Source organism: Branchiostoma belcheri, unplaced genomic scaffold (genome assembly GCF_001625305.1).
Source record: "Branchiostoma belcheri isolate BF01 breed outbred unplaced genomic scaffold, Haploidv18h27 scaffold44, whole genome shotgun sequence".
NCBI classification, from domain to species: domain Eukaryota; kingdom Metazoa; phylum Chordata; class Leptocardii; order Amphioxiformes; family Branchiostomatidae; genus Branchiostoma; species Branchiostoma belcheri.
Genome location: NW_017804065.1, coordinates 978,982 through 1,006,515, shown reverse-complemented (window position 1 = coordinate 1,006,515; position 27,534 = coordinate 978,982). Strand labels below are relative to the sequence as shown.

At 38.9% G+C, this 27,534-nt stretch overlaps 2 protein-coding genes across 16 annotated transcripts; one reads left to right on the top strand and one right to left on the bottom strand.

Moving 5' to 3' along the window:
* Positions 1 to 143: 143 nt before the first annotated feature.
* On the bottom strand, positions 144 to 3,368 carry LOC109478553. Its single transcript, XM_019780172.1, has 6 exons — positions 2,961 to 3,368; positions 2,573 to 2,605; positions 1,992 to 2,045; positions 1,534 to 1,613; positions 962 to 1,148; positions 144 to 594 (listed from the first exon to the last, which is right to left on the bottom strand). Exons 1-6 carry the CDS (start codon positions 3,052 to 3,054, stop codon positions 545 to 547), a joined length of 498 nt encoding a protein of 165 aa, XP_019635731.1. The 5' UTR covers positions 3,055 to 3,368; the 3' UTR covers positions 144 to 544.
* Positions 3,369 to 3,614: 246 nt separating this feature from the next.
* Positions 3,615 to 25,102, top strand: LOC109478558 (metal transporter CNNM2-like). 15 transcript variants are annotated; one of them, XM_019780184.1, is made up of 14 exons: positions 3,615 to 4,973; positions 8,971 to 9,114; positions 11,293 to 11,424; positions 13,567 to 13,655; positions 14,047 to 14,215; positions 14,815 to 14,823; positions 15,446 to 15,538; positions 16,133 to 16,273; positions 17,349 to 17,426; positions 19,470 to 19,550; positions 20,207 to 20,269; positions 20,815 to 20,865; positions 21,387 to 21,419; positions 22,972 to 25,102. In XM_019780184.1, the coding sequence occupies exons 1-14, from the start codon at positions 3,647 to 3,649 to the stop codon at positions 23,547 to 23,549; spliced, it is 2,988 nt and encodes a 995-aa protein (XP_019635743.1). In that variant the 5' UTR covers positions 3,615 to 3,646; the 3' UTR covers positions 23,550 to 25,102. The 15 variants fall into 15 exon arrangements, with proteins under 15 accessions (XP_019635743.1, XP_019635742.1, XP_019635748.1 ...); XM_019780183.1 differs by having other exon boundaries at positions 20,207 to 20,278; XM_019780189.1 differs by lacking the exon at positions 15,446 to 15,538 and having other exon boundaries at positions 20,207 to 20,278.
* Positions 25,103 to 27,534: the final 2,432 nt, after the last annotated feature.

Below are 27,534 nucleotides of genomic sequence, written 5' to 3'. Positions count from 1 at the left end.
AAGACTGAGCTTGCCCTTTTTGTCACATTGAGTCAGAAATTTATCATTTTTGACTGCAGAGACACCAATTGATAAAGATCATTTTGCAACAATAGGACAATTATGTTCCTAAAAATGTAAAAATGACAGCAAGAAACATTTTCTTTTGAGATTTTGTAATAATTCACTTCATATACTAGTATACATGTAAATGTAGCAACTCTAAAATGTAAATTAATTTACTTTCAGTGTTTTTATTTTGCAGAGGGAAAAGGAGGTTTTCATGGTGTTTTAAATTTGAAGTTGAAACAATTCTGTCATATAATGCTTACATGTAGTAGTCAAACAGAATATCAAAACGTCATTGATTGTGTAAGAATTATGTCAAAATTCTTTGATCAAACCTTTAGTTTTGCCAATGTTTTCCTTCTTCAGATATGAAAAATCAATGTAAACTTAGCATGATCCTTATTTGTCTGCTGAAATAAGGATGTTTTGAAGCCTAGTCCAGGGAATGAGGAACCCTGCAGGTGTTTCCAATGTGGTAATATATTGATTGTCTATTCTATGTGGGCTTGGGACATCCGGCCACTGTAGTCTCCATGTACTTCATATCTGTAAGAAATGATATTGCAGGAATTATACAGTTACAGCAAGTTTACAATCTATGGACACACACACATTTTGGGGAAACAAGACAGCTAAATTTTGAACACATTTAAGTCCTTACTCCAAGTACAGTATATCATTCCTCATTAGCAGGTTCAGGTATGTCAGGGCTGTTATAATATGGCTGTCATGTAACATTTTATGTCACTTCTGGACATTCTCATCTGCAGTAAACCTTGCTCAATAGAAATGCCTTAGTGATCAATCTAGGTAAACTTGGGAATTACAACAAAATTTCTGACCAAAACTTTTTCTTGTTCTTTTCTAAGCTGGTATTAGATACTAAGTAATCAGCATATCCACCAATACTCACTCAGTCCCTTCACAAATCCCACCAGGTTCTTGTAGTTTTGCCCGTCATCGCAGTAAGCCCCGGCGATCTGGGAGATGGAGAAGGCACGGAGAGTGGTGCCCAGGGGATGGATGGACGGCTTCATGTCATCTGTCAGGACAAAGTTCAGGGTGTCGTTGTAATGGTGAACCAAGGTCGTATGCACACCCTGTGAAGAAACAGTTTAATGGTGATAAATCAGACTTATTGGCTCTTGTTAGCTCATGTAAGGAGGTTTTGTTTTCAGTGTTTCTGTTTTGCTTGTGTTTCTGTAGTTATTTCCACATGTGAGGCACATTGAGGACACTGACAACAAGTAAAGTCAAAAGGCCTCAGAAACGACCCAGAAAAGGTCTTGTTTCCTGCCTTCATTATCCTTCTATATTTTTTTTGCCTCATGTGAGCCAGTGGGTAAATGCATTATAGACAAAATCACTACTTCTTTTAATATTATTGAAACCCAACATTTTTCAAGCACATATCTGGAGGCCTACACAGGATGATAGTATATTTTTTAATAAAACGACATATTTTACTAAGCCTAAATAAAGTACCTGAAGGATGAAAGACGCTGAGATGTTGTAGGGCCTCAGGTCATCACCTCCAATATAGCGGTACCTGCCATCAGCACCACCTAGCAGTCCACGGCAGAACAACAACTTTGTTTACAAACTTCACATACGAGCATATATGGATCGAAGTTGCCAGCACTCAGCGGTATGATGTATCAACAGTTCACACAAACTTAACATTACAGGAACCAGATGTCAAGTACCAGATGACAAGTTTGTTGGAAGAACATTAAGTTTTTCTTCTCGATCTTGATTAAACATTTGTGTCTTACCAGACTATGTTGTTCATATACATGTACATGATGTTTTAATAAATCAGATGGTATCTAATAACGTTTATATAATAATAAATAATAGAAGTGCCTTAGAACATAACCTTTGATCAATTCAACTAATCATTTAACTTGTTTATAGTCTGAAGAATTACAGTCAGTACTCACCATTCTTGAGGCCCATCATTATCTTGTTGTAGGCAGCCTCACTGGTCATTCCATCTAAAACGTTTAAATGAAAAGTTGTCCAGAGTTTGGCACACCTAAGCATTTCTATCAGACTTGCCAGTACAGGGTACTGGGGTACTCATCAATGGAGGAAAAACTAAAGTAGAAAGTGCTGAAAGCCAGAGAAACCCAGAGTGGGGCTTGCTCTTTGGGAATTACCCATGGAGCTCTCTTAATCCTCCACTATTCATTTCCTGCATTTTGAGATACTTTTTTTTTTCAACTAAAAGTACTCAAATCCAGCATCACTTTAGACAAATCCACTGTGACCGTATAGTATACATAGTTTTATCCACGTTGTGGATATAACTTGGAAGTTTCAAGGCCCTCTGGCAGAAGTGCTGTGTCATCCCCATTTTACCACATCTGATGGACTAAAATGACTCATCTGGTAAAAAGTATTCTAAATACATATCATAGTACACAACTTTACATCCATTACAATATAATAATTCGCCTTTCTTCATTGCAAACTGAACTCCCTCTTGGAATATTAGTAAAAGCATGGATGAGAATCTTACCAAAGTGAAAGGACAAAGAGCAGCAGGCATTTCCTGAAGTTGAGAAAGAAATAAAGACTTCTGTGTTAAACTGTGTAATTCCTTTTATATTGTATCATATCACACAACAGGAGTCTAACAAATAAAGCAACCTACAAGCTACACTTTATATTATACTTGACTTTATCAAGTATGGTTGAGTTGAGTTGAGAACAACACAAGGTGGTTACACATTCAAATCATTGACCTACTTTGACATGTTACATTAACCAAGTCATAACATTGTAATGTTTAGAGGAGCTACAGCAGTGTATTAAAAAAATGGCTAATCCACGATTCAACCCAAGGTGCCTCATCTGTACTGTAATCAAATTAGCCTGACACACATCAATTACTGGTGTCAAATTACCGCATGTGCCACAGTCTGGCCTATCACAGTCGGGAGCCTGGCATCCCCACACGGCCACCAGTGTCACACTCAGGAGAAAGATTGCCTTCTTCATGTTGGCGCTCCACACACTACAAAATGTCGAGAAGGCTGTGATCTCTGCCCATCACATGAACACAACGTGAGCACTTTAACCGGTCACGCCTCTCGATGTTGTTGTTTACTGAGCAAGAGGTCAATGTCCGAGGTGCCACCAAAACAGCAACCAACTGCGCCAGATTTTCGTTTTGAGAAAAGCTAGAAAATGCAAACGCCGTATATCTCAAGGGCAAAAATATTTCTAATCCTACTATCATGCCTAGTATTTCGATTACACACTTCCAAAAGTTCCCGCGGTTGTGAAACGTCCGCAGGTGAAAAATGACCTAGTTTTATTGATGAGGAATATTTCATTCTTCGGTGAGGTAGCAATATGATATATGATATATCTTTAACGCGTTTTATCATAAGCTTGCATAATTGTAACATTGAAATTTCATTTATTATAAAGTTTTAACCTTTACATATGTATATAACTGTCAGAATATAATGTGAAGTCCTTACTTAGGCGGAAATTTTTTACAGATCTCCCTAAAATTTCTAATTATAGACTATTCCTACCCAGAGTACCGTGCGTCAAGGTCACGTGGTTCTATGTTTTTCCAAAGATGGTGGAAAGGACAGGCGGGCTTCGGCCTCCGTTCCTGTTTATTCTCCTTTTCTGCGTGCAAACTGTGGTGCTCGCACAGCCCGAGGTGATCGGCCTGGCCCCCGTCGACCACACGGCCACCACGGTCGACGGCAGGGCCCGGGTGGTAGGGGAAGTGTCCACGAAGCTCCGAGTGTTCGGCTCCAACCTGACGCGATCAACTTGGCTGTCCTTCGCCAAGAGACCCGACGTGAAGGGAGCACCGTGCAACGACTGGCGAAAATCGGAACCCTTCCCTCTCCTCACCGAGGAGTTCTCTGACACCGTGGCCCTTGTCAGCGTCACGGTCAAGTTACTCGAGCAAGGTGAGGTGTATTTCTTATGCGTCAAGGCTGAAGACGATCCTCTCGAGCCGTGGTTCTACCAGGGGAACTCCACGTCCCTCCAGCTCACAACAGAAGCAGAGGAAGTTGAGTCCACCCTCCTACCTCTGTGGCTTCAGGTAATCTTCATCATCATCCTCCTGTCCTTGTCCGGCCTGTTCAGCGGCCTGAACCTCGGCCTGATGGCCCTGGACCCCACAGAGTTAAAGATCGTGCAAAATGTCGGGAACGAAAAAGAGCGGGAATATGCGCGGAAGATAGCCCCTTTGAGAGTTCATGGCAACTTGTTACTGTGCACTCTGCTCCTGGGTAACGTGTTGGTGAACAACACCTTGACTATTTTGCTTGATGACCTCTCATCTGGGCTTATAGCTGTGATCGGTGCGACGGCGGGGATTGTCATTTTCGGTGAGATCGTGCCTCAGTCGGTGTGCTCTCGCCATGGTCTCGCCGTTGGTGCAAGAACTATATGGATCACAAAGTTCTTCATGTTTCTGACATTACCTGTGGCATATCCCATCAGTAAGGTTCTGGACTGGGTGCTCGGGCAGGAGATCGGTACGGTCTACAGCCGAGAAAAACTCCTCGAGCTCATGAAGATGCAACATCAGTTCCAAGAGATCGAGAAACACGAGATCAACATCATTTCGGGCGCGCTTGAACTGCGACAGAAAACCGTGACGGACATCATGACTCCGTCAGAACAGTGCTTCATGCTGGACATTGAGGCCATCCTGGACTTCGACACGATGTCTGAGATCATGAAGCAGGGCTTTACGCGTATCCCGGTGTACGAGGGAGAGCGTGACAACATTACCGCCCTGCTGTTTGTGAAAGACCTGGCCTTCGTGGACCCCGACGACTGCACGCCCCTCAAGACCATCATCAAATTCTACAACCACCAACTAACGTGGACGTTTGCAGACACCACGCTAGATGTCATGTTGGAAGAATTTAGGAAAGGTAATAATAACACTAATATCTCTACCATTCACATGCACTTCGCTTCATAATGAACTGAAGTGTCCTATACTGTTATAGGTCATTTTATGAGTATCATTCTCTTGTTGTGGTTTTCTAAAAGTTGCATGCTACGGAATGCAGGGTACGGTATATCAGGATAGAGACCCCAATCTAGTAGAAACAGGCAGAGGATGAGGTCTATTGAAATTTACTACTACATGTAATACTAACTTGACACAGCCCAACAAATCCTAAAAGTTAATTATTCAAATTTCAGTCACATTACTGGTAGCTACTGATACCAATTATATGGTCTACTAAAGTATGTTTGCCATAAAACCTAAGTATCTATTAATGCTGGATGTGTATGATACTGAACATGAATCACAGATTTTACCAGCAGAGACTCTGATCGGGATCTGTACTGCTGTACCGGTAGAATCACTTAATGTGTGTGTGTCTGTATGTCTATCGGTAGATATATTAAGATTGATACATACATACATACGCACACACATGCATATACAGTATGTAAAGGTACATATGTATGTTTCGGGCTGGAATACTTTTTTAGATGCATGCCACCCTGTATAATTTCTAGCCAGGCAGTATGATTATGTACTCCCTGACCTTCTCATGTATGGGCTTGATCACATCATCCACACGGAGGTTTGTCTGACCTTAATGCAGGGATGATGACAATGGTTAATCTACTTCCCTTTTTGCTGGAGACCTTAATCATAGAGATGGAACAGCAGATGAATGCAGGGCTGGAAATTCATTTTTGGGAGGATTCAGGTGTGCCTAACCTAAAAATTCAGGTGCACAACATAATTAGGTAGAAGATTTACTTGTGCACAAATAAAATAGTAGCACAGTTGAATAAAATACATGTACAGGACTCAGGCAACTGGACTTAGTGGATACATTTTATTTACCTTAAATAAAAATTAGCAGCTGCTGTAATCAGCTGGCTGAAATGTTAGATATCAAGAACTCAGGATTTAATCCAGAGTTGGAGTGACAAGATAAAATGTATGATGATGACAGGATTCAATAATGCCAATCATAATTATTTGGCATGTATGTTGGAATGGAGCCAGTATATAAAGTATGATTATGTTGGTGAAGGTTAGACATCCAGGTAATAAGATTCACCAAAAAACAGTTACTCAAGCAACTGGATATGATTTTGGAAACAATCAGACATTTCAGGTAGCATCCAATACCTTTTTTCAGTGTTTTTTGGCGTATAAAGTATGGTTATGTAGTTGTATGCCATATTGTTGCGATAAATCACATTAGATATACCCCGGTAGTAAGTATGTCATCCAGATGTTTCTGGACTAGTTGATTGGCAGGCCAAGGGTTTGGAGGGTGATATATATGTCTGACATGCCAGTGGAATGGACCTGGATAATAAAGTATTTGGTCTGTCAGCGAATACATCTGTAATCCTTGATATTCAGTTGCCCATGAAAATTCACACCAAGGGGCACACATTAACCATCTGGATATACATTTGAATCTGGAAACTTTTATGATCATTTTATTTTGCAGTGGGGGGGGGAGGTTTTTACAGTGTACTGTGTCATAAATTTGGAGTGGAAACAGTTCTGTAGTACAGAAGTCACAGTGCCATGAATTTGTGGTGGAGTGGTCGCCACAAAACCATACCACCTTGAAAGTTTCATGAGTCATCATGACTTACAGTTCATTTAGACTTGTAAATGGACGACAAGGAGGGGGAAATATTTCTTTTCCCTTCAGTGGAAGTTTTTGGTGAGCCAGAATGCAAATCTAGTGGCCTAGTTCACAGAAGCACAAATCTAGGACAGTTGCAAATGTATTGTCAGTACAACATGATTGACTAGTGTCAGACTCAAATGAATTTTCAAAGTTGACATGGCTACGCAGGGGTTTGAACATTAATGAATTGATGAATGTTATTCCAGATACACTTTCGCATTACAGGGCTTGAAATACCCACCTACAGACTGTACTTTTGCAGGAACTTCTCCAGATTGTGTATTCCATGTTAGCACTGTCAATGATAAATCAAAAACCAACTCTCAGTGAAACAGATTTCTGACAAGTTAACTGTTTCCCCTGCTTTCAGTTGCCTGTGTAGTAGCCGACCAATGATGATGATGATAATGATGATGATTATTAAATCAAAGTAAAGCCTGTCTTGTGGTAGGGTAGATGAGATGGTTTGGATGTTTGCAAAATGTTTTACACAAAAGACAAGTAGATTTTCTGACAAGTCACCACATCGCTGGTAACAAATAAGTATTTTGAGCCCTGCATTGCCAACTGTCCTTGAAGCAACACTGAGCACACAGTGCAATAGCAATGGGTGACTGGATTAATTTATGACCAAACCTGTCAGCTAATCCTCCTCTTATTACAGATGTCATGCTTTAATTAGAGCCTTTATCCCATTGGGAATGTGTACATCTTGGACATCTATAGTCTGTGTACCAACTCAGTTATCAGTGACAGGGAAATTAAAATCTGAGGCTTGATTTGACAAGCCATCATTATTTCACCTCTTCCTCTGGGACCACTGTAGCTACAAGATGGATGTAAACTGTTTAAATCTGTGGTACTGCATGATGTGTCTTTATTAGTCTTGTAATGTGTACGTCCCTCAGTGCCACCGTGTTCTCGAAGCAGGTGACAGAGATGCTGTCTGCCCTTCCTCTAACAACCCCAATGGGGTATTACGGGTGTGGGGTGAGGGGTTGCATGGTTCTTGTAATTGTAATTTGTTTGATCATCTTGTTTGTAATTTTCTAGTAAAATCCATCCATAGCATTACTAGTATGAATAAAGTATCAGAAGAAGACTTCTCCATATCAGGCCTAGTGTCTGACGAAGCTTGCTGTAATGACAGATGAGACATGTAAGAGGACACGGCAGCGCTTGCCTAACAGGTGTGTTTGACGTCAACCCTATTGATCCAAGGAGAAGGTGCCAAAAGCAGTTCTTCGGCACATAAAGAGAAAATGGCCTTTTTATTAACCAGTGTCTGGCAATGTCAATAAGAACTTCTTGGTAGAATTGGGTAGAAGGAAACCAGCCTGTCTATAGCAGCAGGCACTGAATGTGGAAATTATTATTTTTGCCTCAATACCCTTTTTAGCTGATAACAGGTGCATTTGACACCTCATGATGGTAGAATATAAGATCTCGCAAAGAAATATCTGAAAATTATTGTGAGCTTATATTCTGTGAGCCAGTGCATTATCCACACTTCCATTTTGTCTCCTTTCACATCCAAAATTACTGTGTATTCAACTTGACTGCATAGATGCTGGGTTCAGTATAAAGCCTTTGATGAGTGGGTAGTTTGTACCTAAGTGACCTCTTCTAGAGTGTTACATGATTACAGTATTACCACTGGGCATAAGAGTGCCAATTCATTTTCCTTCAAGTGGGTTTAGCTAAACACTTTGACTTGTATTGGTTACCGTAAATTTTTAAGTTATTGCTAATAATGATTAGGGTTAACTTAAAACTAAATGTTCACACAAAAATACTTCCAAAATTTAATATTTTTCAATGTACTAAATTCAGAACTGGCTGTCCTTATTGGAGAATAAAATATTGATGATTGAGGTACGTTTTAGAAACCAATACATTGAAATTGTAAATGTAGCATTTCAAAGTATATATATATATATGTGCTGTTATAAATTGAATACAAGCACCAGATAGACACACACATACATGTACATACAGACAAACACACAGACAAGCCATATACAAATACTTAGAGAAGTAAGAATTATGTAATACATGCCTGTTGATTGAATCCCTGTTATTCCAACTGAAACATTCTTAATACATGTAGATAAAAACAGCCTTACAAGCCCCAAACAATACTTCAGTCCCTTATAGTTATACATGTACATTTGTAATACTGTTAATTAAAGGATGTAATGAATAACACATATCTGTGGATTGAATTCTTGTGTTGTTTTTTTTTTAGGTCACTCACACATGGCGTTTGTTCAGCGAGTAAACAGTGAGGGAGAAGGGGACCCGTTCTACGAGATGATCGGTGTGGTCACGCTGGAGGACGTTATCGAAGAGATCATCAAGGCCGAGATTGTGGATGAAACCGACATCTACAGTGAGTACATTTTTCCACCTTAACAGGGATAGAAGAAGATCTATAACTGGAAGTGGGTCAGGACAAGTCCTTAATGAAATACCCTTCTATAGGAACCAGTCAAAACTAGCATAACAATGTCCTTAACTGTGAAAGAATAAACACAATCATTACAGTCAAGTATAGGGCCTTGCACCTGTAGGACTTCCCTGTCAAATGTACTGATTCTGTGCATTATGGTATCCATAAACTCATCACCTACAACATACATTTGACTGTTTTAAGACAATGGCCAGCAGTCGGTTCTGGTTTGAACATACTTATGATAATTAAGGAAAGGTTTCCTTTTAATCATCCAGAATTTGTTTGAAAAACCCTCCATTCCACACTAGGAAAAGGTAAAGAGATATTTCGTTAAACACTGTATTTACATGGTTCCTTCTTTTTATCTGCATATGTAAACATGATCATTATTTCTAATTTATTTCATAAAACACACCACTAGTACTTGGGGAACCTAGGAATAGTAGGATGTTTTTTAATCGGCCAAACAAAAAAGAGAGACTTTAAGGTGACAATGATCTATCACCCCTATTCTTCCTAAGTACCTACATTCCAAAATATCAAGAAAAATTATAAATCACTCACTGGAAAATGGAAAATGCAAAAATTTATTATAGGCAAGATAGAAAGGAAATGGAAATATAGACAGCAGATAGATATCACTCTGTAATATTACATTCAATACTACTTTTGCACATCAATCATTTACCAATGCCTGATGGTTTGACGTGTGTCCTTGAAGTGTTCTTGACCTGACAGAGTTATAGATATAGATACAAGACAACTGTATTGTTGTGGTAATAGTTTCATCCATTGTTCAGTGGCTGCACAATATTGTAATTCCTTTGAAGGTATGTATGGTTTTCTACTCTGATGGATTGGCTGTACCCTCATGCATTATTTAACTGAAGTTGGCGTTCTGAGTGGGGTTGTTCATCTGTAAACACTACTGAATAATCATCATCATTCTTCTGCACTGGTGGCATTGTTATGATGCTGCCCTGCTGAATTAGTGTTGTTATTGATATTACCATACATGTGCATGATTAAGCCAAGTGACTTTCAGTGCAGAATATTGATGTGTATTTTAAATCAGTCAAATATGCAAAAGACAAATGATAACTTACTATTATTATCATGTATATCTTAATTTGGAAGCTACTCAAGGTTTGTATTTCAGAATATTACATGAAGTTCTTGTAAAGTACATGTATATTTTGTACTGACTCTTCGTATGTACACATCATAACACCCTTGAGAAGCTGAAGCCTTTCTAAGTAATGACTGGGAGTATTTGTGTGTATCAGTATCATATTAGTAGGTTATGAAGAGGAGTTTGTGATTTGTGTTTAGCAATTCTTTCCACCATGGATGAGTTACTTGTTGATGAGAGATCAGCTTGGGTCAGGTGTTAGAAGCAGTCAAATTTGCTCTGAGCCAGCATACAGATATTTTGTTTGTGTGCTTTCTTGTGTTTTGTTAATGACAATGTTGTCATTGGGAAAATGTACATCATGGGTATGCACAACATGTATGAATTAACTGTCAGGTTTTAGATAGAAAATACCCATGCATGTACATGTAAGGTGTGATGAATTGGGAACAACAGTACCACTATATTGATTAATCAATCTCAAGTGAGATCCATATTAATGTTGCTAACTTGTGTGTTTATTTCTTGCTTTTTGATACTAATATATTTATTAAGTAGATTGGAATTCAACACACGGAAGAGATTTATTCTTTGAAAATTTTCCAGCACAATTCCATATGGTAAAACATCAAGTTTAAAGTCATTATGCCATTGCTATTAGTATCTAGTTGCTATTGGATATAATTTAGTGGAAATTTGTTGGACAACAACAGTCATTTAAACAAAATTCATGTATCAATCATGATGTGCTACAAGTTAATATATTTTTAAAGATATGTGTATTGAATGTAAACAGGTAAATATCCCAGTGCAAAAATTGATGAAAATTAAGAATTTTGGATTTTTTTCTTTTACTACCCAGTAAACCTTATATCTGAAAAAAAGAACTCCTCATACCTTGATAACAAAATTTTGTATTATCTATAACTAACTAATTTTGTGTTATCTGTAACTAACTGTTGACTTTGTTTATGTTGTTCCAGTTGATAACAAGTTCCAGAACAAAGTTCCGAACCGCCGCGCGCTTCAAGACTTTTCAGCCTTCCGCCCTGCTGACGAGAAGCCCAAGATCTCCCCTCAGCTCATGCTGGCATCGTACCAGTACATGGCAACCTGTAAGTCAATTGTACCTCAGGTCTAGAAATACTGGGTGCACCCAAAATTGGAGCTGTGCACCCAATTTTTTTATGCACCCAAATATTTTTGGAGGTATTTTTTTTTACATATTAAATGTATAGTGGTATACACGATATTCTTGGCATCTAGGGGTAAGAAAAATGTACCGGTAGTACATGTACTTGTTTAAGATTTTGAAGTTAGCTCCCATTTTAGATTCAAGCTCTGAAGAGGAGCAGTAAGATCTGTAATGAAATATAGTACACCCAAAAAATTTTCTGTGCACCTAATTTTTGAGTTTGGGTGCACCAGTGCACCTATTCCCAAAAATGAATTTCGAGCCCTGTACCTACAACAAGCAAACAAGCATCAGAATTCTTTCATAACAGTACATAACAACTTATACATGTAAGTCAACCTAGAATCTCATTCATGAGGAGGGATCAGTAAATGAACGTTCCATTGGAACACATTGTGAGGCCATGAAAAACAGTCACTTCAAAACACATTTACAGGTGTCTGTAACCTCTAGTCTTTACCCCCACTGCAAAACTGGATATGTCAGGTTTAAATTGGTTTGGTTTGGGTACAAAAAATGGGAGGTCAGCTTGGGCAACAGCCAAAATATTGAACTGATACCGCCTGTCCCAGGGGGTCAGTACAGACATTTGAGAATCTTACAAATTTATACTCAACAGTTCTTACACATGAATATGACTGTCTTGGTTTGGAGCATGCCTTGGTGTATGAAATATAATATTGTATTGATTTAATTTGCTTATCATGGAGGTTCCCAAACATCTGGCAATCGGCTCTGGTATCGCTCATGGGAGAATAAAGGTCAAAATCAATGAAACAGTCTGCCAGGGTCCATGATATACAATCATGAAATACAATAATGGAAAAGATCAGACCTCTTGGTATGTGTAGCTGTGTGTAGTTCAGGCCAACACAGCAAAGAAAAATCCACTTGGACCTATAGCTTCTTATATAAGCCAAGTACATGGACTAGTGCAGGTTTGGTGGAGGAAGACTGCACTGACCTGGTATTAGCCATTACCCACCCAGATTATGTTCCTATTTTGAGTCGTTTAAGAATGATGATCTTCCTTAGCCTGGGTGCCATTGACAGTAGGGAGCTGGTGGTAACTATGGAGGTTGGCAGGCTAGGTCTTCCTGGATCCATTTGTGTCACTGGCCTACTTATAGGCTTCATTCTTAGGAACTGCAATCATCTCTGCTATGTAATTTCACAAATTACAGTACTTATAAATCATGCTATTTGTCCATGTTGGTAGCTAAGACAAAAAGAATTTGTCAGGAGATATAATCCCATCTCATATTTTACAGTCTCTTCCTTTCCTTTGCCATTAATTTCACAATGTCAATGAAGAGAGTGCATATTGGGTTTGGAAATATCAGTATCAGTATCCAATATGGGAAATGGTTACCTTGGCAGAAATCCAGTTCTATTTGAAGGTCATTTACATACATGTAGAGGTTAGAACTGCATAAATGAGGCAACTACATTGTAGATTACAGCAGATGTAAAAGCCATGCTGGGAACCCTCGCTGAGTTAATTGTACTGCTTGATTGACCTGTTGTAATGATAATATTAGAGGCATGATATCAGAATTGACTTGGAAGCAGGCTTGATCAGTATTCCGAGACATATCCCTGTTATGAATGGATACACACAGATATTATTTTGCAGTAATCATCAATTTAGTATAATACATGTAGTTAGGCTTGAATTATGCTGGTTGATTTGCCGCAAGTGATCAAGATTGAATTGGAGAACAGTGCGGTATAAGCTAAGGCAGACACTAGGAAACATTCAGGATCCATAATGCAGTTGTGATCCATAATGCAGTATTGATGATTGGAGGAAGCTTGATCAGTTACAAATGTAGAAGCAGTCACACTTCAACCCCCCAGTAGCAGTGGTTGGGTTTATTTTTTTTTACTTTTTTTGGTTCTCTGACATTTTAGAGAAAATTTTTTAATCTCTTTGCCGAGCTGGTAGTTCTTACTTAGTAGTTCTTACATCCACCAGTCATCAGTCATTATCATGCATTGTCACATCATTTTTCTTCTGTCTCGGAGTGACATCCAATGTGTACATTATTGTTCCCCACAGCTATAGACTTGTTCAAGCCGGAGCTGATCTCAGAAACCGTCCTGCGGCGGATGCTCCAGCAGGATGTCGTGGTGGACCTCAAGGTCAAGGTTGGTGGTTTTCTTTTGTTTTGCATAACTGCCTTTAGCTGTAACACACCCGTGTTATATAGTAAGTACAGGCTGCGTAAGAACGGAATGTAAAGTTTGACCCACTCAATCAGGACAGACCCCTGCTCTTCTTTATAAGTGTGGTGGGATCTTCAATGTGCTTGAGGTGTGGCTTTTCTCAAACACAAGTCCTCCAGCTTTACATCCCATCCAAGGGACATTCCTAACTGAAGATACATGAAGGTACCTGAGTCAAGTAAGGAAATAGGTTTAAAGTGCCTTTCCCAATGCCACAGTTATATGTACATTGGGGCTGTTAGGCATTTGAACCCGGAACCTTTAGATTCTAAGTCAACAGTCCTAACCACAGGATCACGTTGTCACCATGCAGGTGGAGCAGAAAGACTCCACGTCAAACAACATCTACACGAACGGCAAGCCGGCCGACTACTTCGTACTGATCCTGCAGGGCCGAGTGGAGGTACGGGCAGGGAAGGAGGGGCTCACGTACGAGACTGGACCCTTCACGCATTTCGGCGAGGCCGCCATTGTCGCTTCTGGTAAGTAACATGACTCGCTGCAACATACAGAATGCAGTTGCATGCATGTTTATTAAGATACAGTAAATTAATTTACTTGTGTTGTGTTTTTATTCCACAGTAAGAGGAAAAAGAAGACTTTTGGGATGTTTTGATTTCACAGTTGATGTGGTGTTGTTACATGTACATTTCTCCCAGACAGTGTGACACTGGGGAAGCCTCTACCAGGAGTTATAGATTCTTAGTTACTTAGAATAAACACACAGTGATGTATTATAGAATTGCATTCAACATCAGTCTCAGAACTAGCCTGGAATCCATCCTCTTCTCCTTTGTTTGCTGTACCAGAATACCAGATCTTTGGACAGTGAATTGTTTGCTTAACTATAAGCCAGAAGTTTGATTGCCAAGGTTCTCAGTAATGGTGTGGTAACAGGAAATTTGAACCAGGACTGGTATTTGGAAGCTTGACCACTGGTATACAGCGTCTTAGAAATAGTCAATTCCTTAGCTCCGTTCAAGAGAATTTTAAATGTTGATAAATATGGAATTTAAAACAGGTATATAATACAGTAGTAACCTCCTTTTTTTCCTTCCTAATTCCTGCTTACCCTATTCAGAGCATACAGGTATGTTACATGTGATTGATGTTGGTAAATATGTTTGACTGTAATCAGCCTTTTGTGTTTTTGATCTTTTTTTGATCTTTAAAAGTCTTAGTAGAATATTTCAAAATGAAAACTCTAAGTGAAAACTTAACGTTCACTTGTTTTACACCAGACTTTATTCATGCCTTGATGATCATACCGGTATTATTTCCTGAGCTATCGATAAACGTTTTACAGATGCTTATAATGTGGGATGTAATATGATGAATAGAAAAAAAACCTACACTGTGAATGAACCTTACAGTAGTTACTTGGGGTAGATGATTTCTGAATAATTTCTGATGTTTTGTACCATGTCCCTTTCACGTTTATGTTGTCCTGGAAATTTAATCAGATGTCTCATGTAACAAAAATTTTTGCTCCTTTTTTGCATGACAAAAAGTACATGTACAAACATCATTTTTCATGAAACTGTTCACCATTGGTCAGGAGTATTTGTAACTCTTGTGTTGTGCTTGAGCCCTTGTTACAACTTATATCAAATAGTATGAAGAGCATATGGTATACATTGTACGTAGTTGTATTTTTGAAGGCTAGCAGTCATTGTGTCCATGTGTGCCCCTGTATTGCGCCATGCTGCCAGGCAACACGCCCAGCCCAGAAACACCCGCAGACCGAAGCATAGCTAGTTGTCCCGCCGGTATCAATAAGTGTTTGTTTCAACAACACAGCACAGGTACAGTGGCCCATATACACATAGACTTCCTGATGAACCTTCCCCATCTTTTTCACTTTTTCCATAAATAGTTTATCAGGTTGGTACATCACTTCAACATAGTTTTCTGAGCTACATGAACCCTTATATTTTTCTGAGAGGCTGACAAAAATATATGGTTGCGTAGCTTCGAAAAGTGTGTTTTTTCACTTTTTGATTTTTGGGGTAGGCAGTCTGTTTGAACCTCCTTGATGTGAGGGTAGTGTACTACTCATACCATGAAGGAAGAAAATGTATAACTTGTTTTTCTTTTGAGAGAAGCTGCATGACATTGTGTATTTGCTGATGTACATGACCCACTAAAAGCTGTAATGATTACATGTCCATCATTCTTCATGATAACAGGAGTGTCACCAGTCTTTGTGGTTGGAAGAGACTTAATCTGCATCAGATATGAACATGGTAACATGTACATGTGACTGCACTTTTTCCTGTTCAGCTGTTACTGTGTTGTTCAGCAGGCTCCTGTGCATCTGTTCAGCATGACCTAATCCAGGTTGTAACTGCTCTGACACTGCTCTTTGTTTTGACCCACAAATGCCCTGCCTTCTGTAGAGCGGGAAACCTCACCTAAAAGTGCTGCATGTGTCCATAAACAACAACAACAACAATCTGCACCTTCCACCACCACTAACAACAACAAACCCTCTCCTGGCTCTGTCTCTGGACAGTCTAACACCACTCCGCAGCACCAAGGTACAGACTCTCTCTCTGCGCAGGTGGACATACGTGTCGTATAGTGCCGTGCAGTGGTTCATCAGCTCCATTCCACTCAACATTTCACTCTTCTGTCTGTTATGTGCATACTTTTATTTAATTTTTTCATTCAATCAAGGCTAGACTCCAAGTAGTCTTCAGACTCCTTCTAAATTATTGGTGAAACCTGGCAGATGCCATCTGGAATGTATGACTCTTCAGAGAATTTATCCAGTTGCTTGATTTTTTTGTATTACAGTGTACACGTACATGCACATGCTCTACCTGGATGTCTAACCTTTATCAAAGTGTTCCGTAAATACTTTTTGTTCCTTTTACTTCTGGGTTTTGAGACATCATCCTCATCATCATATCAATATGTTGACATCTGTGAGTACACGTATGAATACTATGAGTACATGTATGATGACATGATAAATAGAGGCTTCAACTGTTGAGTGACTGCTGAGCAACCAAAGATTTGACAGCTTGCTGTACAAATTTCATGGATAAAAAAACTAATTCTTTCATGTATCCGTTTTTTTACATCATATTCTAATTGTGAAAGCAAGGGTTACTCAGCATTCACTATCTAGTTGAAGTGGACCTTAGGATTTGGAAACATTTCTGTGGTTATCTACAGGGTTGATGGTCCTGTAATTGTGTACTCTAATCAAGCTGGAGTTATCAGTGCAGAATTATTGTCAAGGAACATTATCCTATCCTTTCTAACTTTTTTATTCCAAACAGCTTTTGCGCCCACCTTTATTATAAAGTTTGATTACAGGAAACTATGTCAAGGGCACATTGGAATGATGTTTATCTTTTTCCTTTTAAGTTACACTAATGACGAGTCAAGCCAACTACTGCATTTACAAGCAGTAATACATGTGGTCAACTTTGGACCAGAGATCTCACATATAAACCTCCACATCACTATGACTTCAGCTCATATTAATCCTCATGTTAATTCTAGTTACGTTTCTAACATTGATACCCGATTTTGCACTGCATGTTGCCCGTCAGACTCCTGCATGTTCTAACTGCACGTTTCTCCCCACTCTGCATGCTTAAGGCCGACGAGCCTCCGCTCTCTCAACGTTGTCGGCCGCTTCTACCTCCAGCTTTGCCTTCCCCATCCCACTTCCAAAACGTAAATATGTAGAAACTTTTTTCCACTGTAGGCACCAGATTTCCTCTGCTTGTGTCACATGTACCTTTTCAGTTAGCTTGGATTGTGTTGGTAGAAATCTTAAGTTTAACTAATTTTGATAACTTTCCATAAAGAGTTACATGTACATCAGTTTGGTGACATGTAGGTACACAACTGCTGCTCCGCTGCTCTTATCTGGGCTTGACTTGACTATGACGGGCTATGACGTGCTTTTTTTCTCCATGTTGTATCGTGATTGTCACAATATGGCAAGGAGAAAGCACATTGCCCTGATGAAGACAGTGGAGCAGCTGCCAAAATGTTGGTAGAGAAAAAATAAGGTTGTCTTCCAAAGAAAACTTTGTTGAACTTACAAACATTTTTGAACTCATGGCACCAGGTCGTTCTGTACTGTGGGAATTAAGTGAGATATCTAAACTTTCGACTGAATGTATTAGTGTGTATGACAAATAAAGATAAAAAGTTCAGAAACTTATAAAAAGTAAACTTTGATATATCTATGTTGTTACGTTATTGATTGTACTGTATTGATTCATTAGAAGCGTGTTCATCAAGTTTGATTTTTATTTTCAGCTATACTTCCATTAGTATACACCCTGCAAGAGTTACTGCACAGTGTGTCAGTGACATTTACCAGTTTTGTCCGATTTTCTTTCTAATATTATTCTTTCAGGTGACTTTTTACATCCTTTGTCATTTATTTATGAAACATGTACAATTAGCAAGTTTGTAGTTAATCTGTTTTTCCTTTGCTTAAAAGTTCATCTGTGTTAATAGAAATCATTCTGAAGCAAAGCTGAACTGTAATTCAAACACACAAAAACTTGCCCAACTTTTGTCAAGGACTGAACTATGAACTTTCTGCAATTTCTATAATCCACTCATCATCAAGTCATCATTGTCTGAATTACATAATGTTATAGAAGACGTGGTGAATTGTTCATTCCTTGATAAAGACTAGAATTGGATACTGGCAGTAAAACCTTGTGTTTAAAATTACAGTTTAGCCTTCCTTCAGAATTGTGTCTTCCTTTTCTCTTGTTTCCCTCCTGACCCAGCTGTTGTGCTGTGTTCCCTGTAGTACACCGTACCCCTGTCAGCCCTGTGCCTTCTGTCTGGTCAACCTTTCCTGCTCTGGGCCAACCTCCTGCCCACACCAGCAAGTCTCTTTTATAACATATCTTCTTTCATTTATCATAAAATATCTTCTGCTTTAGCTACTTTCTTTAATGTTTTAGTTCCTTTCTGTTGTTTAACCTTAAACAATACATTTGTACATTTATCTTTGTCAATGACTTTGCACTGGTGGACTTGAATATAAAACATTATTCTCTTACTCTTGTGCAATTGGGCTCAGACAATACTCAAAGCGAATTTTTCTAGTTATTTCTGTACACAGTAAGCTTCTTAGTCATCCCCACATTATTACAAAACAATATAGACAGTCAAAATGTTATATGATTGTATAATATGGACATGTGCCCAACATGTAGAAAGCTGCCAGTTTGTTTTCATCAAGCACTATTGGTACTAAGATAATGGGGCCATAATTCAGTTTCTTTTTGCATTGTTTAAAGTGATTATGCTTACATTGTATGTGCTAAATTGGTTTGTAATATTGTAAATGTGCTGCTAAAGTTTTATATTAGAAAAGCACCTTTAAGAGTATGCAGTTAAGTGTAATGTTACACACAAGGGTGTCCTGGGGGAAGGCAACATGACTGAGTTTTGATCCAAATCTTCTCACTTCTTACCACTTGCACTTTGCATATCTTGTTTTGTGCCCAACCAAAAGTGCAATGTTCATACCACACTGCACACCTTTACATGCAAGCCTGACAACTAGTATGTAATGCCTGTCAAAGATTTTGTTTTTCATCTAGGAAATTAGTACAGTTGATGTGTGGCCTCTGTAGCTGTTAATGTACTTGTACATGTGTAGGAACAGCCAAACAAACCTGAATGTGGAAGCATTAGTGATTGTCTGTTGCTATCCTGTCTCCTCTGTTCTCTTGCAAGCAGTCGTGGAAGCTGCACGCACGCACGACAGACGACAGAGTATAGGTGCTTGTTGTGCCAACAAGGGAGGCGGGCAGACAGCAGGTAGAAGCAATGACATGTTGTGTTCTGTGCTGTGAACTTGTGCTGTGATACATGTATGTGGTGTAATGTGTGCTGTAATGTGTACTGTCACATGTGCTATTGTCTGTGTTTTTTCTCATGTGCTGTCACGTTTTTCAAAGTCAAACATCCTGCTATGTGCAGTGTCATCTCTAATTTGAGGGGTAGGAATACCCAAGCATGAGAAGTTTTCATGTGCCCTCCTCGATTACCAAATTATCTTCACAATTACTAGTAGCAGTCGTGGTCCAAAGGTGTGTGGTATGCTGTGGTTTGTATCAGATTTTACATACCGTATGTCACTTTTCCTCTTTCGGTATTGACTGTCACTACTTCCTTCATTTTAGACTGTATTTCCTACACTCTTCTTCCAAAGTTCATAACTAATGACCAGTATTAATGTTGTACATGTAGTAATCTATGTTTCAAAATACACATATTATGCTAACCAGAAACTTAGTAGCTCGTATACCAGTAGTCTATCAAGTATGTTTGGCAGAATTGGCAGTCACAGTGATGTCAGAGTGCAGAGTGCTAGACTACTTTTTTTTGCTCCTTGATCTTGAATGAACTGCTACTGATGTTAACATTCTTCAGAAATTGAACTTGAATGTTCAACTTGAATGTTGTTCTTCCAGAAGAAGAACCTCTCCTGAAGCAAGCTCTGACACCAACTCTGGTGTCTAAGTTTGGCTTTGCCAGTAAGAATGGTCCGTTATTTCATATTTTGGATTCTGACATTCTTGTCTTCCTTCCGAGTGTTACACCTTCCTTTTGTGTATGTGAGTGTGTCTTCTTCCTTGTTTGTGGTTAGTGTTGCTGTCGCATGCCTTTACTCTTCTGTGTTATTTGTGGCTATATTACTTTATGTCCAATATTGGTTAGTGATTTAAGTATCTGCTTAGAGATTGATCACCTTTCTGTCTTTCTACAATCATGGACATGCATCAATAAAAACATTGCTGCTTTGTATTAAATATTGTTTGTGAATCAGAAGTAAGTTCAAAGTAGAAAAATGTACTCAGTGTCAATTATGAAAAGAATAATATTCAACTGAATGGCTAATGTTATAGTGGACAAAGTGAATACAATGCTTTGGGAACAATTTACAGGTAGCCAGTACACAACAACTCTGCTTGCAGACAGTTACAGATGTATTGACAACATAGACTGACACATGCCAAGTTTCAGTATCACCAACCCTTACCATGTGATTTGCTCTGATCATCTTTGGTCAAATTTTCAGGGAAACAAGAAGACAATCCAAGGAGGGCATTTAGTTTTGCAAGGAAGACTGGTTCTTACTTTCTTTCTCTTCCTTCATGCTTGCTGAAACTGCTTGTGTGCAGGCTCTGTGTTCCTTTGATGCATGTATACTGGACTGTATTAACCAGAGAATTGTACAATGTACCTGGAAAATCAGTGTTACTGTATTAAAGTCAGAGAGTCTTGAATTGAGAATTACAAGTTCAAATGCATGATAGTTTGAAACCGAAACTGATACAGGTGTTTTTCTGAATCATGTATGCAGCATGTGTTTTTTTAATGTTTTGTGGCTTTTTTAGAGAAAAAAATAGAAATATGTGATGAATGAATTTTGAATCAGAGCTGGTTGAAGATACCAGAAATGATGCCACCAATGCAACTGTTGAATTGCTATAAAATTTGGATTTTTAGGCATCTTCAAGATTTCTTCATTAATCTTTTTTGTGATGAGTCATAATGCTACAATATAGTAGCTTTACATTGTAGTTATTGTTTGTCTTTTCTTCTCTGCCACTGCCATGTACTTAACCAACTGTCTCTGTCCTCTTTCAGACAAGGACAAGAAAGCACAGAAAGGCTTGAGGAGTTTGTGCTCTCTCTTTTTTCTGAATCACCACACTTTGAGTACTAACAGTCTTGAACTCTGGTTTCTGCCACTACAAATGTATTAACACAGTCAGCATTTTTCAGCGTATGGAGTGCTGTGTTGTACAAGCATCTCAGATGTTCACATCCAAGTGTGTGCCTGACTTGCATTACACTTAACAGGGCTTGAAATTCATTTTGTAAATACTATAGGTGCACTGATGCACAGAAAACGGTTCAGCACACAACATAAAATACAGTAGAATGTCAGCAAAACCTAAACAAACTTTACAACAAACTATTATTTTTGTGACAAATGTCAAAAATACCTTTTACGTACATAACTACACTTTACAAATAGGTTCACCCACAGTCAAAAATTTAGTACACAGTATTTCAAGCCCTGAAGTGTGCCTGACTTGCATTTTCACTGAATGCAGACAACATACATGTATACATTCAAAACCTGTGATAGTTGAAAAGCGCCCTCTGACTGTTCTCTGTATGCTTGCATGCTGCGTTCAGATGGGACAGAGTGGACGCCATTTCAGTGTGGTGTATTGCCCTAACTGTTCCGCTGCTATTAATAAAGGCCAAACTAACCAAGGTACAGCAAAACCTGCTTGTGTTTCACCTGTTTAATGCAGTTTAAGATTAAGAATATATCTATACCAGCCAGACAGGTGTATATTGCACACGTACATGTACCCTAAGTGTTCAATGTACAATGTCATGTACAAATGTAGTTTGTGGTAAGGCTGCATGTAAGGAGAATGCCTGTATGCCAGTATTTGAGAGGCATTTTGTTCTGCATTACAAACACCAGTTAAGTTTATGTGCTAGAACCGGACATTTTTTGGCAATACCCAGGAGCAGAGGCATTTCATATAGTAACATTGTAAATGTGCCAGACAACACGACTGTTGGGCCCAGTGCACCCGAAAAGTTACAGTTCTATACTTTAGGTGAAAGGGTGTTAAGTCACAGTGTGTAAAATATTGCCTCAAGATAACTATTACTGTACTACTAGCCACTTGAAAAAGTGTCATGCTTCACCTCTACTTGAAGATGACAATAGGAACATACTACTAACATTAACAGTGCCTGAAAGCACCCATTGCATGAAAAAGTTTAAAAAGCCCTTTCTCCAGATGACTACATTTACTATTTGGTTACCTACTTGATTGGCTGCATACTGCACTGCAATTGCCAATGTATAATAATATTGTATAGCATACTTGGAATGTCAGCTTGTTACACATGTAGGTAAATATATAATATCAGCATTGTGTTGAAAAGTGCTTAAAGCTGGGATATCATTTAGAAAGGGGGTAGCAATAAAGTATTCTGTAACTTCCCAAAATAATGGATACAATGTAACTGATATGGCTGAATATCTTCAGAGTACAGATAGGATTTCTTCACCCTGTTGCTATACATGTACATGTATATGAGCTTTGGAATAGCAATTGTTAAAAAAAAGGACCAATCTTGCAGCTACTGTAATGTTCAAAAGTCTGTATCCTCAACAATGTGTTTTTGCCCCTCCCAGGTATAGTGAACCAGCCACAGATCGGGATCTCCAGTAGCCAGAGCCTGGTGTACGTCCCTGACTACTCCGTGCGCGCTGTTACAGATGTCCAGTACATCCGTATCCGCCGTGCTCACTACATGGCCGCTCGCCAGGCCACCCTGCTGGAGCGGCAGCCGCGCACGCCTGCATCCAGCGAGTCCGAAGACATCTTTGGAAAGGAGTGGGCGAAGGCCAACAAGCAGCACGGCAGCCACAAGAGTAGCTCCCACAGCCTGCACAAGGGGAGTAACCCCAGCCTGTCCCCGGAGAACCACGTGTTCCTGACCCCGGGGAGTCACCCCAGCCTGTCGCCGGGCGCCCAGCCCCCCATACTCCCAGCAGCCCTCCAGCGCGGTAGCGGCCGCTCCGACAAGAACGCCATGGCCGAGAATGTTCCTCTCCTGACAAGAGACTCTCCCAACTCCTCGGCTAACGGCTCACGTGTTGACCTGGATGTGGAGAGTGGTCGGACTCCGAACGGGGAAGCCCAGCCTTCCCCTGGTGCTGCCGACTCAGCGGATAGTTCTGTTGACATATCCAAGGAAACGGCTTGCTGACATCAGGAGAGGATTCCAGTTTCAACCCACCCCTCGAACCTGGAGCGCTGTGTTATGATACACACTTTCATGTCAAGTCTAGACTAGATAGTTCTTCCAATGTTTCAAGGATACATAACAAGTTCTATAAGCAAGTAACAACCAAGAAAAGGTTGATGTAGTGTCCAGTTAGTCATAAGATGAATATTCAATACATGCATGCAAAATATACTTTTGAAGATTTGCTTGATACATTGTAGGCAAGGAATTTAGGAAAGTACTTGTCAATTTACACTACCAATAGTGTTATTATCTAGACTGGGTCCCAGGCTCAAGTAGACAACAAATTAGATTGACTTCATTTCACAGTCAGTGTCTCTGGAAATTTCCTGTGGCTTACTATCAGACTCGTGTGAGGTCTCCTTATGGTCGTTCTGGAGGGATGTTGTTCATTTTGTGGTTATGCCTAAACTTGCCAAATCAAAGAGACAACTTGCAGTGTAACCATTGAATGAATGACTCTAGCATGATAAGGGGGGTAATTACAAGGTTACATCAGTGAAGGTTAGACATCCAGGTAGATCATTACACAGTACAAGCTAAACCAATCAACTGGGTAAGTTCTCTGAAGAGTTAGATGACTGAGAATGACCATGAAGACAAGTGTATCCAATATACATGTATAGATAACATGTATAAATATATGTATAGATACATACTCATTTATGTGCAGGTTACAGTTGTCTCCAGTCATTCTCAGTCACTGATGAAATATAGTGGATACAGTTTATCTGGTTGGTTGATTTATTTTGTATTACATATTAATTACATAAGACTCTTCAGTTGGGCGGGGGACGAGGGTGTACAATGTATATTGGTCATATAACAGTGGACACAGGTGAACACTAATGGTTCTTTCTTGATGAAACGAGAGTGATTAGTCAATGTGTGCAATAAAGACATAGGATGAGAATGCAGCAATTGTAAAAGATGATAATAGAGTTATTTAGTTTTGTAAAAAAAAACTTACTGGTACTTGTACATGGTACCTGTAGAAATGTGAAAGGTTGTATGTACAGTGTGCACTTGTCATGCAGTCTCCAGGTAAATTTTGGATGGTACTGTGAATATGAATATTAAATTAACATGGAAATTGTTGAAGAGATCATAGTACATGGATATACATGTATGCATCATTGTTCACATATTCGTTTTTGTTCTGGGAAAACAATTTGGATATGTTTGTAATTTTGAATGTTGTCGTATATATAGATACTGAGTTGTTCTGCCTTGCTGCCAGAATTTTGTAAAGGTTGTTCAATCACAGAAAGACTCTATCAAGTATATCCTCTGCTGCTAAGCAGAGGCTATGTAGTAGACTTCAGTTAAAAATGTGTGGTACATTGTACATGCATGTACAACCAACAGATGGGAGATAGACAAAACCTCTTACATGTACAAATGTATGCCTTTCATTTCTGCACAAGAATATGCTGATATTTAGCCACAAATAAATGGCTTTATACTGTTGTTGCTATGTTTAACACCATGGTTAACTGTAACAAAACCCCATACAGCAGTGGTGCAAGTACAATAATATCTTGGCCACAACTTTTTTTTTATAGTTTAAAAAAGGTGTAAGCAAGGATGTCACTCATATTGACTTCATTGTGATTGGTTCAATGCAAGTGGTCACAACCTAATTGGTCAGTTGCTACTGGTCAATCAGAAGTTTTTGCTTACCTTAAATTAGGAGTGATTGGTTCAGTGGAAGTAGTGCAGCCTGATTGGTCAGTTGTACTGGCCAATCAGAAGTCTGTGCTAACTTCAAATGAAGCGAAAGAAACTTTTGATAGAGAACTGAGAGAAAAGTGCCTGAATTATAGGCTATGTTGGGGAAGAAGCTGCTATTAAGATGGCTTAAGAAAGTTATATGTCAAGACTTCATAGTAGTTATTGTACATTTCACTGGTAATATGATCAGGACATATTACTCATATTGTGCAATTTGTCCTGAAGCTTGTTACAACTGCTACTCAAAACAATTCAGTGCTTGTCAATTCAAAACCAACAGAGATGTAATGTTAGGTAACAATAATAATTCCAGTGTTACAGCAAACCACACTGTCATAATTATGTTCAACAATATCAAACAATGAGGGAACTGAGTCCCCAAAAGTTTCAATTTCATTGGATTAATGCTTTGTTTTAATGCTTTACTTATAGCCTGCACTTGTCAATGTATGGCCAAATGGGATGGGCTTGCAAGTAAGGAGGAGGAACTTGATTTGCCCTTGCCCTGTATGGTTAGCCTGGTTACCAAACTTCTTTTAGCTGCCAAGTACGAATCTGTCCTCTATTTGCAGAGAGAACAAAAGTGACGCAGAAGCTAAAATAGGTTGGAAACCAGGCTACTCTAGGGTATAGTGTAAACCTTGACAAGTGTATTTGGTACAGTTGTGTTTCCTCAGTTATATTTTCCAAGGTTTAGAACATTGAACAATTGTACATCGAGATGTTGAAAGAGGAAGGTGTATGACTTGTGTGGTGGAGAAATATTTTGATGTGACAGGAGAGCATTAGATACATCATAGTGTACAAACCTAGGATTACAACATATAACAGCAGAAATCCACATGCAGATACATTCACTACTGATTGTGTGCTGGATGCCAACACTTCTCGTGTAGTTGCAGAATGTCAGTCAAGTAGAGTTAACAGAATTGTATTACAGACATGCAACACAGTTTAGAAGGTGAGTGGTTATTGCATGGAGGATGTGCACATTTTGTACCAGGTACAAATGTACAGTTGATGCACATAATGTATAATCACAAGTTTGCATCCTTGTTGAATCAGCTTTGAAATTAGTTGTAACACTTTTTATTGACATTTATTCTGGTTATGTTCTAGTTGCATATAATATATACTGAAGTTATATACCTGTGGCTGGAAATTGTATATGAAAGACATTTGTTTCTGCAGGATTTGTTTTTGCTACTACAAAAGAGATATTTGAAGTACAATACTGATAGCTCATGTATATTGTAACATGAAATTTTGTTATTAATATCTGGATGCTGATTTTGATAAAAATGCTGTCATAAATGATTATGTATCTGACTTGGATGTTATGCCAAAAATACTTGTTTTAATTTTGTACACTGTGTTCTAGTGTTTTGTTGTGATTTTGATATGTTGTGTTTTTTCGGATGGAACGCCAGAGTTGCTGTCAAATTGTACCCATTCAAGTCTGCTGTTGCAGAATATTAAAGTCGGTTATATCAAAGTTTATCACCTTGTATTGTTTGGATTTTACTGTAAATGTCAATCTTAAAGGAAAGCAGATAGTTCTACAAAATTGATAATTGAACTTGATGTTGGACCAGTTACTGCTCAAAATTAAGTAACATTAGTAGTTAACAGATTAAAATATAAACAGATAAGAAACTAGAAAGGCCGACATTTGCTTGGGAGCAAATACAGCATATTTTAGTCCATCTCCCTCCCACGCAAAAGTGGACTATTCCAAACTTACCCCAGTGTAAAACTGGCAAAGATTCTCAAATAAATGAATTACAAATGTATATAGTAGCCATGTAATTGAGAACAAAGATGCAAGAACAAGCACATTGAATCTCGAAAGCTTTACTAATCTTTACAGGTATGCAAATACTAACAATGATGAGATTTGATACATTTTGAAGGTCTTAGGCACATAAAATTGAATGTGTGGGTCATTCCGCATGACTTACGTGCAATGTGACCTCAGGTAACCCGCAATGGAACACGTGTTCCATATTGGCCAATGGCAGATGGAACAGGCCATTCTTTAGATAGAACATGGAACGGGTATAGCACTTTTGGCCCTTTTTTTTGCTGAAAATAGCCATTAAAGTCCCCCAAATGAGTCATTTTGGAAGTGGTGTATGCCAAATATGTGACTGCTATTCTGTAGTACGACATGTTCAAGGTACCCTTATACCGAATTTCACATCATTTGGTT

What these genes read in the sequence shown, in the direction of transcription:
- LOC109478553 (XM_019780172.1), bottom strand. Translation starts at nt 3,054, where the DNA reads ATGAAGAAGGCAATCTTTCTCCTGAGTGTGACACTGGTGGCCGTGTGG. An exon ending in CTCTTTGTCCTTTCACTTTG is followed by an intron (nt 2,046 to 2,572) that starts GTAAGATTCTCA and finishes TAAACGTTTTAG; the next exon opens with ATGGAATGACCAGTGAGGCT. An exon ending in CAGCGTCTTTCATCCTTCAG is followed by an intron (nt 1,149 to 1,533) that starts GTACTTTATTTA and finishes GTTTCTTCACAG; the next exon opens with GGTGTGCATACGACCTTGGT.
- LOC109478558 (XM_019780183.1), top strand. Translation starts at nt 3,647, where the DNA reads ATGGTGGAAAGGACAGGCGGGCTTCGGCCTCCGTTCCTGTTTATTCTC. An exon ending in GTTTCAACAACACAGCACAG is followed by an intron (nt 15,539 to 16,132) that starts GTACAGTGGCCC and finishes TGCCTTCTGTAG; the next exon opens with AGCGGGAAACCTCACCTAAA. An exon ending in CCCCATCCCACTTCCAAAAC is followed by an intron (nt 17,427 to 19,469) that starts GTAAATATGTAG and finishes TCTTGCAAGCAG; the next exon opens with TCGTGGAAGCTGCACGCACG.